This window comes from Dreissena polymorpha, chromosome 5 (assembly GCF_020536995.1).
Source record: "Dreissena polymorpha isolate Duluth1 chromosome 5, UMN_Dpol_1.0, whole genome shotgun sequence".
Lineage (NCBI taxonomy): Eukaryota > Metazoa > Mollusca > Bivalvia > Myida > Dreissenidae > Dreissena > Dreissena polymorpha.
Window position 1 is genome coordinate 103529507 of NC_068359.1, and position 13624 is coordinate 103543130.

Consider the following 13624-nt stretch of genomic DNA (forward strand, 5'->3'; position numbering starts at 1 on the left):
CTTTAAAATTCTGCATTATAGTTTAATATCTAAGTTACGTTTTGCTAAATGATCACATTATTTTATCTAAGTAAATTTGAATGGCATATAACATATAACATATACCGAATTTTACTACATGCATGGCGTATAAATAGATGCTGTGAAAGTGACAACCACAACTTGTATTTCGTGTGTAAGCAAAAAGTTCAAAACTGGCATGAAAAGCAGGGGCGAATCGTCATATAAAAAGTTTGTAGCGCAGAGATCATTGAGATGTTTACTTTGACTGTAAAAATGAAGCGCATGGTAATTAAAATGTGTCGCCCATATCGCGAACGCAGTTGATTTCTTAAAACGAAAGAACATAAATGCATTGTATCGTTTAAGTGTAGATAGTTCAGTATTGAACCGAAATTTCGTTGCTGTTAACACCTTCCATGAAGACTGCGTGTAACTCGGGTGCTAATGTCACAGTGAAAAGACGTTGCCATGGATGGAACGCGCGCTGTAAGCTGATGATGTCAAACTGTTTCAATCCAAGGGTGTTTGACAGCACATATTCAATTGGTCACGTGATAATGTTTGTGCGCATTAATACTAATATCATGCGATCGGAGCTATTTTGTTTGCGAATGCAGAATTCTGGATGCAAAGTGGTTAAATGCAGTAACGGACTTCTTGAACATGAACTTTATTTATTAAACACAAAATTACATTCGAATCCAAAAAAGAATGTTCGATTGATATTTTATTTCTTGCTCATGTTTTTATTGAATTCTATTTTTAAACACAATTTACATTAAAAGCACACATGTAAACATCAGCAAAAGATCTGTCGGTGTGTAATTAGTTTCTGTGAATGTCAGATTAGAGTTTCCCTATTAACCTACTATAAAAATGTATCGCCGTCTTAGCGAGTAGATAACATTGTAAATATTTGTTGTGATTGTAATAGAAAATACAGTCACAAGTGAGAAAAGGCGTGCAAATACCATCTGTATTGGTCTGTGATGTGTAAATGGATGTGAACATCAAATTCTCCAACTTTTATAATATATTGTAAAATGATGTAGACATCTATTTTTATGCCCCCGAAGGCGGGCATATAGTGATCGCACTGCCCGTCTGTCCGTCCGTCCGTCTGTCCGTCCGTCTGTCCGTCACACTTTTGCGCTTAGGTTTCGAAAAATGCTCATAACATCTATGTCGCTTCATATGTAACCTTCATATTTGGTGTGTATGTGGACAAGACCTTTCTATACGCACACACAGTTTAACCCCTGTGACATTGACCTTGAACTTAGGGTCCACGTTAAGGTTTCGAAATCTGCGTTTAGGTTTCGAAAAAGCGTTTTCGGGGGCATATGTCTTTCGATGGAGACAGCTCTTGTTTCATCTTTTTTTAAAAGAAAACATCCATTTTATTCGTTTTTTGATACGGGACATGCACAATGATTTTTTTATATACATCTATTAACAACTCACATTACGTATTTTAATAAATGTTTATGATATAAATAATTAAAATCTCGTCATCGTTGTTATTACGTCCTTATTTTACGAAAAACATTTTCTTGGCCGTTCCTGAAATAAAAAGTTAAACAGTTTAAAAATAGTACATTCAATGAACCGTGATTTCTTATCATCATTTCTTATCAGGACTATACATATTATTATATACACATGTACATTTTATTAAACTGTGTTTTACATGTACATCAATCGAAGCAAAGATTTGTATGTTTAACTTTATGACATGCATATTAATATTGTGATAAATATCGATATGATTTCTTCGTATACGTTGTTTACATATGTTTCGAAATGAACTTTTTTTAAAGCGCATATATAAAAATGGTCAATGGCAAACATTAATTAAAGCGCTGAAGGCACTGAATTTGTACGCTATTGCATAATCTCAGACGCAACTCAGTTTTCAAAATTATGTTATAGCTTTTTGTATCGCAAGTTTGAAATGAACACAACCGATTCAAATTTATAAAGAGTGTGTCTTAAAGCACAGGTCGATATGTGGGTGCACTGTTTATCCTCATATGTATTTTATAGAGATAACTTAGACAAATTAACAACAATATGTCTCTTTTTTTTGCAATTGGTTGCTGCACTGGCAACCATTTGAAGAATTTTGGTTGCCTTGCTAAAGAATAACAAGCCTAGAATCATGATGTGCATCTAATACTTTATTTATTTTCTTTAAATAATTGAGCAACAATTTTGCCGACATGACAGACTTTTAATGCATCATGTCTTGTTGTGAGCCGGAATTGAATAATTTCCTAGGCCTAATTGATCCACAGTCGCCAATTTGTATTCTATGTTTAATTGGATTGAGTTGTTTCAAGCTTTGAAAAAGCTAGTTGCCCTGGTTTTTAGCCCAACTCGTGGCACTTGACATTGCAGACGACAGCAATAATTTGCGCTTAATCTTAAAGCACGGGTTTTATATTGGATACATGTATAGTGAATGGTTATTATCACGCGGCTGTAAAAAAGGGTGTAAATCAGTTCTATAAATATACACGATGAAATATACATGCACTGGAATTAAATTGGCCCCGCATCAAATTGTTAACGGGTTTGTCACAACTTACTCACAGTGCTTTCCACAGGATTTTTTTTAAACGCCCCGGGGCCGTCATCAGTGGTGGGGGAGGGGGTGGGGAGATGAGCCCCCTCTGTACGTTATTTATGACGTTATTTTGATCCGTTATGACTCTTTAAGAAAAAAGCTATAAAGTCATGGATGACGACATTTATTTCATTGCTGAACACTTTTTCTCACGCATAGATACGCATAATCCCAACTCGATCGATTCCCAAATGCATCCGTATCAGCCCAACTCGTATCAATTACTGCATACTTACTTCTTATCCCGTCGCTTTTCATTGCCAGATTATCCCGTACAGAAAAATCCCAGTGGACAGGGAGGGATTCGAGCTAGGGACCTCTCTATCTCTAAGTTAGCGTTCTACCGTTACACCACTGTTCCCACTCATTCGGAGTCTGCATAATTTAACAGGCCTACGAGTGCTGTCGCTCATGCAAAGCGTGCGCTCTCATTGGCCAATATCGATTGTATACAACCACGCTCCGCCCAGAGTAGATAAGGCAGACTGACTTGCAAAACTCGAATTTACACATGTATTACAAGCAAAATATGTCACAATAGACACAGGAAATCACTAAAATAAACTGATATCAAATTACATGCAACATTTTTAATAAAATTGGTGGCGAGCTATATAGTGTACACGAAAAAGCAAGCATTTTCGAAATGCTAACAAAAACAAATCTGTAAATAAAAACCACAAGTGAAATTTCATGCAGAAACAGTTGAAATAAAACATGAAGCATGAAAGGCAATCTATAGTCACGTTTGATGTAAGACATGTCAAATGATTATGTAAAGAGGAATAATATAATATAAAAGTATGGGGCACATGCCTATTTGAATATGAAGTATTACCTGCAAATGAAAAAATATATTTTAATGTACATGTTCATTCACATAAACCTGTAATCGACGCAAATTACAGAGGCCGCGGTGGTCCTCAGCGATCGCGGTGGTCAATCGTGATCGATGTGATCCTCCGTGATCGCGGTGATCCACCGTTAGATTTATTGCTCGATAACGCCCGCTCGAGTTCTTATCAAGATAACGGAGACATCACTGCGTTCCACGATATTCGACGGTGTATCGCGGTGACGATAGTAGTCGTCACGCTGGGCTGAATCACGGTGATGCGCTAGATGAAGTGTAACAGTGTTAATAGGAAAGACTCATAAATTGTTATATTTATTAATTATAAAAACGATTGTGCTGGCATATTTGATATGGTGTCCATTTAGCTATAAAGTTCCTGGTTGATCCCCACTTGTACCTAGTTTGAGTTCTCAAAATCATCTTAAAAGAATTTGTATAATTTAAAATAGGACCGAACAAGACTCTTTTATTTGGGGCTGAATAAGCCTGTAACCAAATCGACACAGGTTTGAGGCCGAGGCTGAATGGGTCTGCTATAATCTGAAGACACCAAGTATCGGTTCTACCAAGGAAATGTTGGGTGTTTAAGTGAGCATCAGACTTATTGTGCAATCTGTCTAAAACAAGAGAGTTTAAATAAATAATTATTATTTGTTCAAATAAACATTCTGGCTTTCAGCACAATTATTTATATTACTTGTATACAACTTCCGTTCCAATCTTGGTTGTTAGGGAACTATGTCAAAAGCAACTATGACACACTAGTATTTTGCATATTGCAATGTTCCATGAAAATGATGCTGATGATAATTCAGCACGATGATGGATGATTACTAATTAGTCTATAGATGTTCCTTAAAATTTCAATTTTACTAGCAATTCCACTTTTAGTTCAATTGCTTCGAAAACAGTTGAAAACAACACTATTCCCTTGTATAACTGTAGCACAAATAATGAAATGGCGACCAATAAACCAGAGATTGATTTATGGAATAAATCGTCTGTTGATCCAGAGTGGCCCTTTTAGCTAACTGGTTCATGCTGACAAAATGTACATATTCAGATACTACATTGAATCGTCTGACATATCATCAAGTATTATTTGAAGTAAAACGATGTATATGGATATGTTTTGATGCTCAACAATCTTGTGTTGCCATACATTTAATCTCTGAGTTTCACGCAAATCAATTATGACACAAGAATGTTGCGTGCTTGCCCCAGCTGTAGAGCTTTTGATAACAATCTTCGTTAGAATGAATCCTCGTTATGATGAACTAGTAAGTTATCTAATAATTGTTGGACACAACACAACTACGTCTTTCGAATATGGAAATGTTGCGGTAACGTATTTTTTTTATAATTTATTTTCGGCTTAAGGTTAACTGTAAGTTATAATTAGTATGTTCACGTTTTTTTTTCTTACTTATGTATTCATTGTACGCGATGATGTTATGTTTGTGGTTGAGAATTAAGTTATGGTGTGGATAAAACTATTAATAGACTTAAATTACATTTATCGAACTGAAGCTATATGAAGTTATAGAAATACTTTTTAAATCTATTACAAAATTTGTTAATAGCATTTTACATTTCATTAGAATTATGAACATTATGTCAGTTTAGGTATTTATAAATCTGGAAGCAAATATTTGTTCATATTGTACAAACGGACGATGGCAACAAGTACGCTGATCCGTCTCTCCTTTGTACAACAAATTGCGGCGAATTTGTATATCGCATAGTACCGCAAAATTATTCAGAAGATGCACTCGATGGATCCACATCATTTGGCGTATAAAATTATATAGGAGTATTTAGGAGCATCTGTGCGTTTACAAAAAAATCAAACAGTGCCATTTTGTCATTGTAGTTGCCTAATTTGAGCAAAGATATAATGTAAGGGGCAAAATAGGTTGAAATTGCTTTATAGAGATTGGCGATAAAATCATTAAGCACGTCAAAAACATCAACGCATACAATAAAGTGAAAAGTTTCATACCCCTGTCAACAGACAATTGATAATGTGCATCCTGTCTGGAGTGATCATCCGGAAACCTGGAAAAGAATAAAGAGCGAATCTGTAAGATTTATTTCGTTTGAAAATATGATAACGTCCCTTGTATAGGCCTTTTCGAAATATTCTGTAAACAAGATGTGTTTTGATTAGTTGATTACTTTGTTTCCACGGTTAGTAATCATGTTCCCTCGAGTAGTTAGGTCTTTACCACGAGTAAACTACATGTCGTTTCCACGAGTCCAATAAGTTAGTTATGTCGTTACCACGACTTATTAACTCGTTCCAAAGAGTAAGTTATTTTAATAAAGTCGTGGGAACGAAACACTTGTATGTAGAGAATGAACCGCGATGCAAAAGTAACGTATGCAATATTTTAATAGTATATACTAAAACAAAGTGAATTGTATAATAAATGTATGCATAAAAACAACAATTAAAACAGAACATAGAAAATACGTAGAATAACTGTAAATATATAACACCACATCCATGGTCATTTATAAAATGGTTGCATTTTACAGCATTTATATATGCATTATAGGATCGAATATATTATACAATCATACCTTTACATAAACATACAGCTTAATTTTTTTCAAAATGTTTCCACTCTTATAGAAACGTAAAAAAATAATGAAACATACCTTCATATTAATCTGTTAAACGCTACAGTGTTAATTACCTCAAAACATGGATTGCTTATTAATTTGTAAATAATCACGACACGTATGAGCCACGTGACTTGGAGACACATCCGTCACTCAATTTTCAAAGCGGTATATTGGCAATTCGTGGACATTAAAATTCATTTTCGTGCTGTTGTCCTGAAATAAATACTGCATGCGGTGCAAAGAACTGGCTTAATATACGCTAAGCAGTGTTTTCAGGGTTCTCTTCTTGATCTGCATATCACTGGCAACGGTTGCTGGGGACTACGCATGCGTGTGCAACTACGAGATTGAAGCTGGAGTGCTTCTTCACCCGAATGACAAAGCCGAACTGCTGGGACAGATGTTCGAGTTCGACTGCAAGCCAGCGGGCTTCGGAAACAGCGCCGGCAACTATCTGGAGATCATGTTTGAGGGTAGAGTGAGTGTCATAATAGTGTACTTTTAATCATCATCCTATTGAATGTGGTGATTTGATATCTTCTTTTATAAACACTTTTTATTTAAACACAATTTTTATCCCCACGCTTTTCGAGAAAAAGTGGGGATTATGTGGTTATCTCCGCCGTCCGTCTGTCCGTCCTGGCATCTATCTCATCCTACACTATAAGCACTAGAACCTTGAAACTTACACACATGGTAGCTATGAGCATATGTGCGACGGTATTGGCGACGGAATTTTGATCTGACCCCTTGGTCAAACGTTATGGGGGTTGGGGTGGGGCCGGGTCAGAGATTTTCCTGCGACCACGAGAAAGGCTAATAACTACTGTGTCCCTTCAGATATTGATTTCCTATTTGGTATGCATGTGTATCTAGACAACACCTTTCCATGCGCATACAATTTTTTACCCCTGTGACCTTGACCTTGAACTTGAGATCAGCGTTCAGGTTTCGAAATCTGCGACCGCGATTCGAAAAAGGCTCATAACTACTGTGTCCCTTCAGATATTGATTTCACATTTGGTATGCATGTGTATATGGACAACACCTTTCCATGCGCATACAATTATTGACCCCTGTGACCTTGACCTTGAACTTCGGGTCCGCGTTTAGATTTTGAAATCTATAATGTGGATATCTCCGCCGTCTGTCCGCCCGTCCGTCCGTCCAGGCCATTATCTCCTCCTACACTATTAGCACTAGAACCTAGCTATGAGCATATGTGCGACAGTGCACTATATGGAATTTTGATCTGGGTCAAAAGTTATGGGGGTTTGGGTGGTGCCGGTTCAGAGATTTCCACTCTTTTTTAAGGTCATTTTACATTAACTTCTTCATATCTACACCGATTTACTTCAAATTGATATTGAACATCTCTTATGACAATACGTTCAATCTCAACTATGCATGGTCCCATTACCAACCCTGGGGCGCCCCTTGGTCAAACATGCGGCGTGGGGATACGCGTCGGCCTCTGTCGCGCCATTTCTAGTTCCAGTTTTAAACATTTTGTGGAAGTATTGAAAACGTGCTTCCGAACAATCAAATTGATAACTCGGTGAGCGCAGACGATTTGTATTAATCAATCTGTTAGTAAATCCAGAGCATTCCGGAGAAAATTGATCTTTGCAATTGTAACCTTGCCATAGAGTTTACGGTAGCCACTTCTTCGTTCACAAGTAAAACTATTCCAGACCTTGTGAAGGATTTTTAGTTTGTAGCGCTTTTTTATGCAAATCAGTGCAAGTTCCTACATAATGTATTGTTTATAAAGTTAACAGTCAAAACTTTGAAAGAAAATCAAAATAAAGAAGTTAACTCCTACAGATTAATGGAATTTGATTCTACCATCATCACGTGGTATAATAGCTAAAGGGATTTGATACGAGCTATTCTCGATATCTGTAAAATCTCTGCGCAAAGGAAGTTGCAGATGCGATGTCACGATTGGTATTTTTCTACTTTGCACCATACATAACGCAATATACAACTTTGCATGTACAATTTATTTCGGAACGTTAAGAATGAGAAGAGTCGACACGGTGACTGATACGTTATGCGTATCTTAGCGTTTGCATGGGGTAGTATCAGAGAATAAAGCGACTGATATGAGTATTTCAATGAACAATTCGTGTTATTTTACTCTGTACAATGAAGTTGCATAGATTTGATTTTATTCAAACCGTTGAAACACTTTGATTATGTATAGCAAATAGGTGAATTTAACTGAATTAAGATGCAATACAGCGTTTGTCGTTTGACTTGTATTAACCGGATGTTAACTCCCTCTTAAACTCCAAATCTGTTTATTTAACATGATTTCAAACTTAACTAAATCCATATTCCAACTTCTGTATTTGGCTCTTCTAGATCGGTTATATCAAAGAGAGTGCGAATATCCAGAGCCAGACGTGTCCTGGCGCCATACCCACAACAGACCTAGGTATCTTTGAATAGTCGCAACCAATCAATTTACTATTAAACCACACTAAACAACAATTAAATCAAAATTTAAAAAGCTAGTGTGCATAAAGATAAAAATTAAATGATACCAACTGTGAGCTTTTGTATCGACGTACAAGCTGACAACAGCACTATGATTTATAATATATAACGCAACTTTGCTCTATAACAGTATTTGAGTCTTTATAGGTATATGTATAACATGATTCAACGAAAACTTTTACCTAGATAATGAATTATAGTAACAACTACAACGCATACAAGGACTACCACGCTACCTCCCACAACAACAACAAATCGGCCGACGACAACAACAACAACATCAACACATGGACCGACAACAACGACAGCGACAACAACACCTCAACATACCACAACGACCACTACAATAACAACCACAGTACCAAGTCCAATAACAACGGCTACCACTACTACAACAACTACAGCTAGGCCGACAGCACCAACAACCCGACCGAACACACCCGCAAGCACCGAAGGAACAATACGCACTACTTTTAAGCCCTCATCCGTCCCTGAAGGTGGGTTTAATGTCGAGTTTTGTTTGGTATACTATCCACACAGAATGCATCTTATATCTTTGGAACGAAAACAATTTCTGAATGGGTTATGGTGATTTTAACGCCAATTAGCAATATTGTCCATAATATGGGTCCCGACGTAAAGAACGCCCTTCAAATTTGTATGATATGAAATATTATAACATGACCATGATCTTTGATCTGTCTCTACGTGATGAACATTTTAAATAACAAAAATAAATATAACACGTAAAAACCAGAGTAAAAGTTCAATCACCACTCATGATTGCGTACACATTGTAATGTGGTTTTGTATTGGAATGTGTACTGTGGTATTTCTCCATTTGCGAATAACAGTTTGCATCTTTATTGCATTTATCATGGGCAATAACATTTATTCGTGGCAATTTTATGAAAATTTTATGAAAACATGCATTTAATACCACGAATCATTGTACCACAGGACACACAGAACTGTGCCCTAACATTTCAAACAATTACGTCAGCATAAACGGAGGATTCCTAGGCCAGCACGGTGATTATTGTTTTGTACTGGTGAACGACTCTGTCGGGTGGCATAAAGCCATGAGCCACTGTAAAGGTCAGCAATAGTTCCACTGCAATGTTACTCTTCTTAACACATATTGTCATCCTCTTCTATAATATCATTGCGGTTCTGGGTAAAAACTCCAAAGTACTTCAATGTCAACTCATACATTGTGAGCTGTGATAATAGTGAAAGGCAAATAGCTGACACATTCCTCTTAAAAGCATTGAATAAATATTTTTTTCCGTAAGAGACATTTGTATAGCTTTTAGGATAACGCGATGTCCGTCGTCCATCAGTCCTTGTTGTTATGCGTGCTCTAACGTCTTCGTGTAACGTCTTCTTTTCCTTAAAGGGGCCTTTTCACGTTTTGGTAAATTGACACAATTAAAAAAAAGTTGTTTCAGATTAGCTTATTTTCGTTTTAGTTATAATATTTGTGAGGAAATAGTAATACTGAATATTAATCATGCTCTAAAATATCCTTTATATGCATCTTTTGATGATTTGAAAACATGAAAATTATTAAGCGTTGCAACGCGAAACGATTAAATAATTTGGTAAGTTCTGTTGTTGTCTTTATTTTTTGAAAAACAACGAGAATTGCTCATATGAGTAAAACATACATCCGTTCATAACATGAGCAAGGATGATCGTGTGGTCTAAGCGGGAGACTTTTTAATCCAGTACTCCACGGGTCAGTGGTTCGAGCTCAGTTGAGGGTTTCTTTTTTTCCTTTTTTAATTGTTTTCTTGTTTTTTTACTGAAGATTTTTAGGTCCAATGTTTACATTTATCAAAATAAAGCATTTAATGACAAGCTTCAATACATGCCAAAATCTTTGAAAAGGCTCCTTTAAACGCTTATTAGATTTTAATAGACCATCTCATGAATGCTACTTGAGCGACTCTTTTTTAGGGTAAAAATAGTCCAGTCCGCTGCATATTTGATGTGTAAGAGAATCATTATCAAGGTCTTCTTCTGGTTAATTCATTGTTGTCATGCCATTGGGATAAAATATATATCCATTTACCAGGGATCATTTGATTTTCATAGACATATATAGCAACATAACTTAATAATAAATGTTCTTTCATAAAATGACAATGTCCAGAGGTGTAATATTTGGCATGTGAGATAGTATTGTAGTCCTCTACACATTTTGTTTAGAGCATGCCCTTTGGCGCAGCATTTGGGGTATCTTTGTATTCCAATATGCATATAGTGAACACAAAAAACTGCCCTGAGAGCCCAAGGCCTAGAGGTTTGGTGTTTGGCACATAACATCATATGTTGGTTGTCTAAAAAGATTTTTTTCTAATCATGCATTTGGGGTCAAAACTGGTTCGCTCTGTAAATAACATTTTCTCCTAAAATTCCATGTACACGTATATAATTACATCTGAACAAAGCTCTTCTGCTACCACAAGTCACATAGATTTGGTATTGATTATTTAACATTTTTTGTTTTCAAATGTGCTTAAATCATGCCCATGATGTCAAAACTTGCCCCGCTTTGTGCGTAACGTGTTCCCCTTGTATAAATACAGTGAAAACTTAAAAATCTTCTTTGAAACGTCAATACCCATAGGTTTGGTATTCGCCATGTTGCATCGTATAGCGGTTCTCTTTCTTGTATGTTTAAATCATGCCATTGGGATTACTTATTTTACTGAGTTCTTTGCCGAGTTCGAAAATGATTGTCGTAAGTCGGAAAAGATTGGCGCCAATGAGGAGCAAATTTTATTACAAGGCTGTAGTTAGTAATTGCGAAATCTCTAGAAGTCACATTTTGTGCCCAATCTTCATGGAATATGTTCATAAAATGTGTTCTTTTGATATCTCTTCCGGGGTCCGAAATCTCAGGTGAACGACATTATACCTATATCCCGCTTGAATTTTGAAAATACTAAATATGCCTGTTAAAGTCTATTTTTATTAAACCAAAATAAAAGTGGAGATTTGATAAATGTCTTTTTTATATTTTCTCTGGAAAAATGTTAGACTGTACTCAAATGTTTGTTTAGATGCACCTTACAGCACGAAAGGTAAAATTTTAAACCACGTAAACATGCGTTCCTAGATGCTGGTGGAGGTTACCTTGTCTGCGTGTCAAACAAGGCACAACAGGACTACTTGGTCCGGTTCCTTGACAATCACCATTATGTGCAATCGATCTGGCTGGGTTTAACTGATTCCACGCTAGATGGGGCGACCGCCGAAGGAAAGTGGGCATGGCTATCCGGTAGGATTGACTCGTTTCAGTTTGTTAGTACATAATCCTTACAAAGAAAATTAATGACATATTTCGTTACGTTAGAACTGACAAAATATTAAGTAGTTTAGGTAATTATTGCCAATGTGCATATTGAAGCTTAAGGCACACAATAAGCTATAATTAAAATGTCCTTATGATAACTATAATTCCGGTTATTATTATTATAAAGAGTGGCGGTGTATTCCGTCTGAATATGTAACACGTTTATATTTAAATGTATAGACAAAGTAAATTATCAAACCTTTAATCCTTTATTATAGGCGACCCTGTGACATACACGAACTTTGGGTCCGACTACAATGGTCATAGCCAAGTTACACACGACATCAACGACTGTGTGATTATGAAGCAGGGTGGAGATTGGACGGACGTTCGATGTGGGTTGCCATTCCTCTCCGGTCCGCTCGAGTACAGACACCCCTACATCTGCCAATATAGTAAATACTTCTCGTCTAGATTGCTGTTTATTGCATTATTTAGTATCTCAGACGTTGTTTTAAAGGTGTCATAAAATGTAGGTTTTTTTAGCAATCGTTAACTTTAAAACAAAACGACCTTTATAATCCAATGTTACAAAAATATATACAAAACAATATGCATGTTGCTGCCCAGTCCGTAGAACGTATCCTTATATTCGTGTGTAAAGAAATAAAACTTAACTGTAAAAAGCTAACCAAAAAGTAAGTATGTATTTTTACAAGATTCCAAACGCGGATATTCGTGTAAATTGAATGCATGTTTTGTACTTTCAGATGTCACGTCCAAACCACCGGAAATATTTCACCCTTCTACTGACAATTTGATTGGCTGAACATCGATCCATATAGATATACCAAATGACAATAGATCGTTGAAACTGAATTATACTGTTAACAAGTATACACGACAATGCGATAATTTGTTGCGTCATTATTCTACTATGCATATGCATAGTTAATGCAAGTCTTATACGCATTTTTGTAGTTTTGCACATACATTACGGAATACAAAAACATGTTTTAAAGCTGTCACACAACAGCGCACTTGAATTTTCATTAAAAGTGGCATCTATATTGTTGTCATCGATTATCAATTTAAACCTGAACTATTATTTTTCAAAGTTTAATTTCTTCTTCGGCATAATAATAGTTCGCAAATGAAAAACGATCAACATGGTTTAATGTACACGTGGATTTCTGTATAAACATATTCATCTGCATGTTCTGTTTTATCATGTTTGTCAATATGTGCAGTTAACTGTGATAGCATGTGATTGAAATGAAAGATATTGAACGGTAAACATGTTAAGTATAAAAACACAACAATAGCACTTAAGTATTTATGATTATAGTACTTAATATTTAACCTAAACTGCAACTATCGCGCTCAAAATTATCCCTAAAATCCGGCTCTTCGAGCAATTGTTTGAAAATATTTTATAAATCGGGCGTAAACAAATCATTTTTGAATGTACTTCTCCGTCCTCCTATATCATCCTGATTAAACACTACAAAGTATTGGACAATCCATCACGATACAATGACGCATTTGTAATATGAAAAAACTAGACGTCCAAAACAATATAATTGTACATATGTTAAAAAATAGAACGTCCGACACAATCAAATTTGGCATCGGTGATATCGAAGAACTACACGTCCAACACAATACAATGATGCATTTGGTAATATCGAAGAAA

General features: G+C 36.0%; 1 protein-coding gene across 3 annotated transcripts; it reads left to right on the plus strand.

Annotated features, from left to right (window-relative positions):
* The first annotated feature begins 4710 nt into the window (after positions 1 to 4710).
* LOC127882349 (uncharacterized) lies at positions 4711 to 12843 on the plus strand. 3 transcript variants are annotated; one of them, XM_052430934.1, is made up of 8 exons: positions 4711 to 4831; positions 6396 to 6597; positions 8490 to 8562; positions 8825 to 9121; positions 9585 to 9722; positions 11752 to 11913; positions 12207 to 12383; positions 12699 to 12843. In XM_052430934.1, the coding sequence occupies exons 1-8, from the start codon at positions 4818 to 4820 to the stop codon at positions 12755 to 12757; spliced, it is 1122 nt and encodes a 373-aa protein (XP_052286894.1). In that variant the 5' UTR covers positions 4711 to 4817; the 3' UTR covers positions 12758 to 12843. The 3 variants fall into 3 exon arrangements, with proteins under 3 accessions (XP_052286894.1, XP_052286893.1, XP_052286895.1); XM_052430933.1 differs by having other exon boundaries at positions 4744 to 4831; positions 6387 to 6597; XM_052430935.1 differs by lacking the exon at positions 9585 to 9722 and having other exon boundaries at positions 4744 to 4831; positions 6387 to 6597.
* Positions 12844 to 13624: the final 781 nt, after the last annotated feature.

What these genes read in the sequence shown, in the direction of transcription:
- LOC127882349 (XM_052430933.1), top strand. An exon ending in GCCCTCATCCGTCCCTGAAG is followed by an intron (nt 9,122 to 9,584) that starts GTGGGTTTAATG and finishes ATTGTACCACAG; the next exon opens with GACACACAGAACTGTGCCCT. An exon ending in CCCCTACATCTGCCAATATA is followed by an intron (nt 12,384 to 12,698) that starts GTAAATACTTCT and finishes TTGTACTTTCAG; the next exon opens with ATGTCACGTCCAAACCACCG.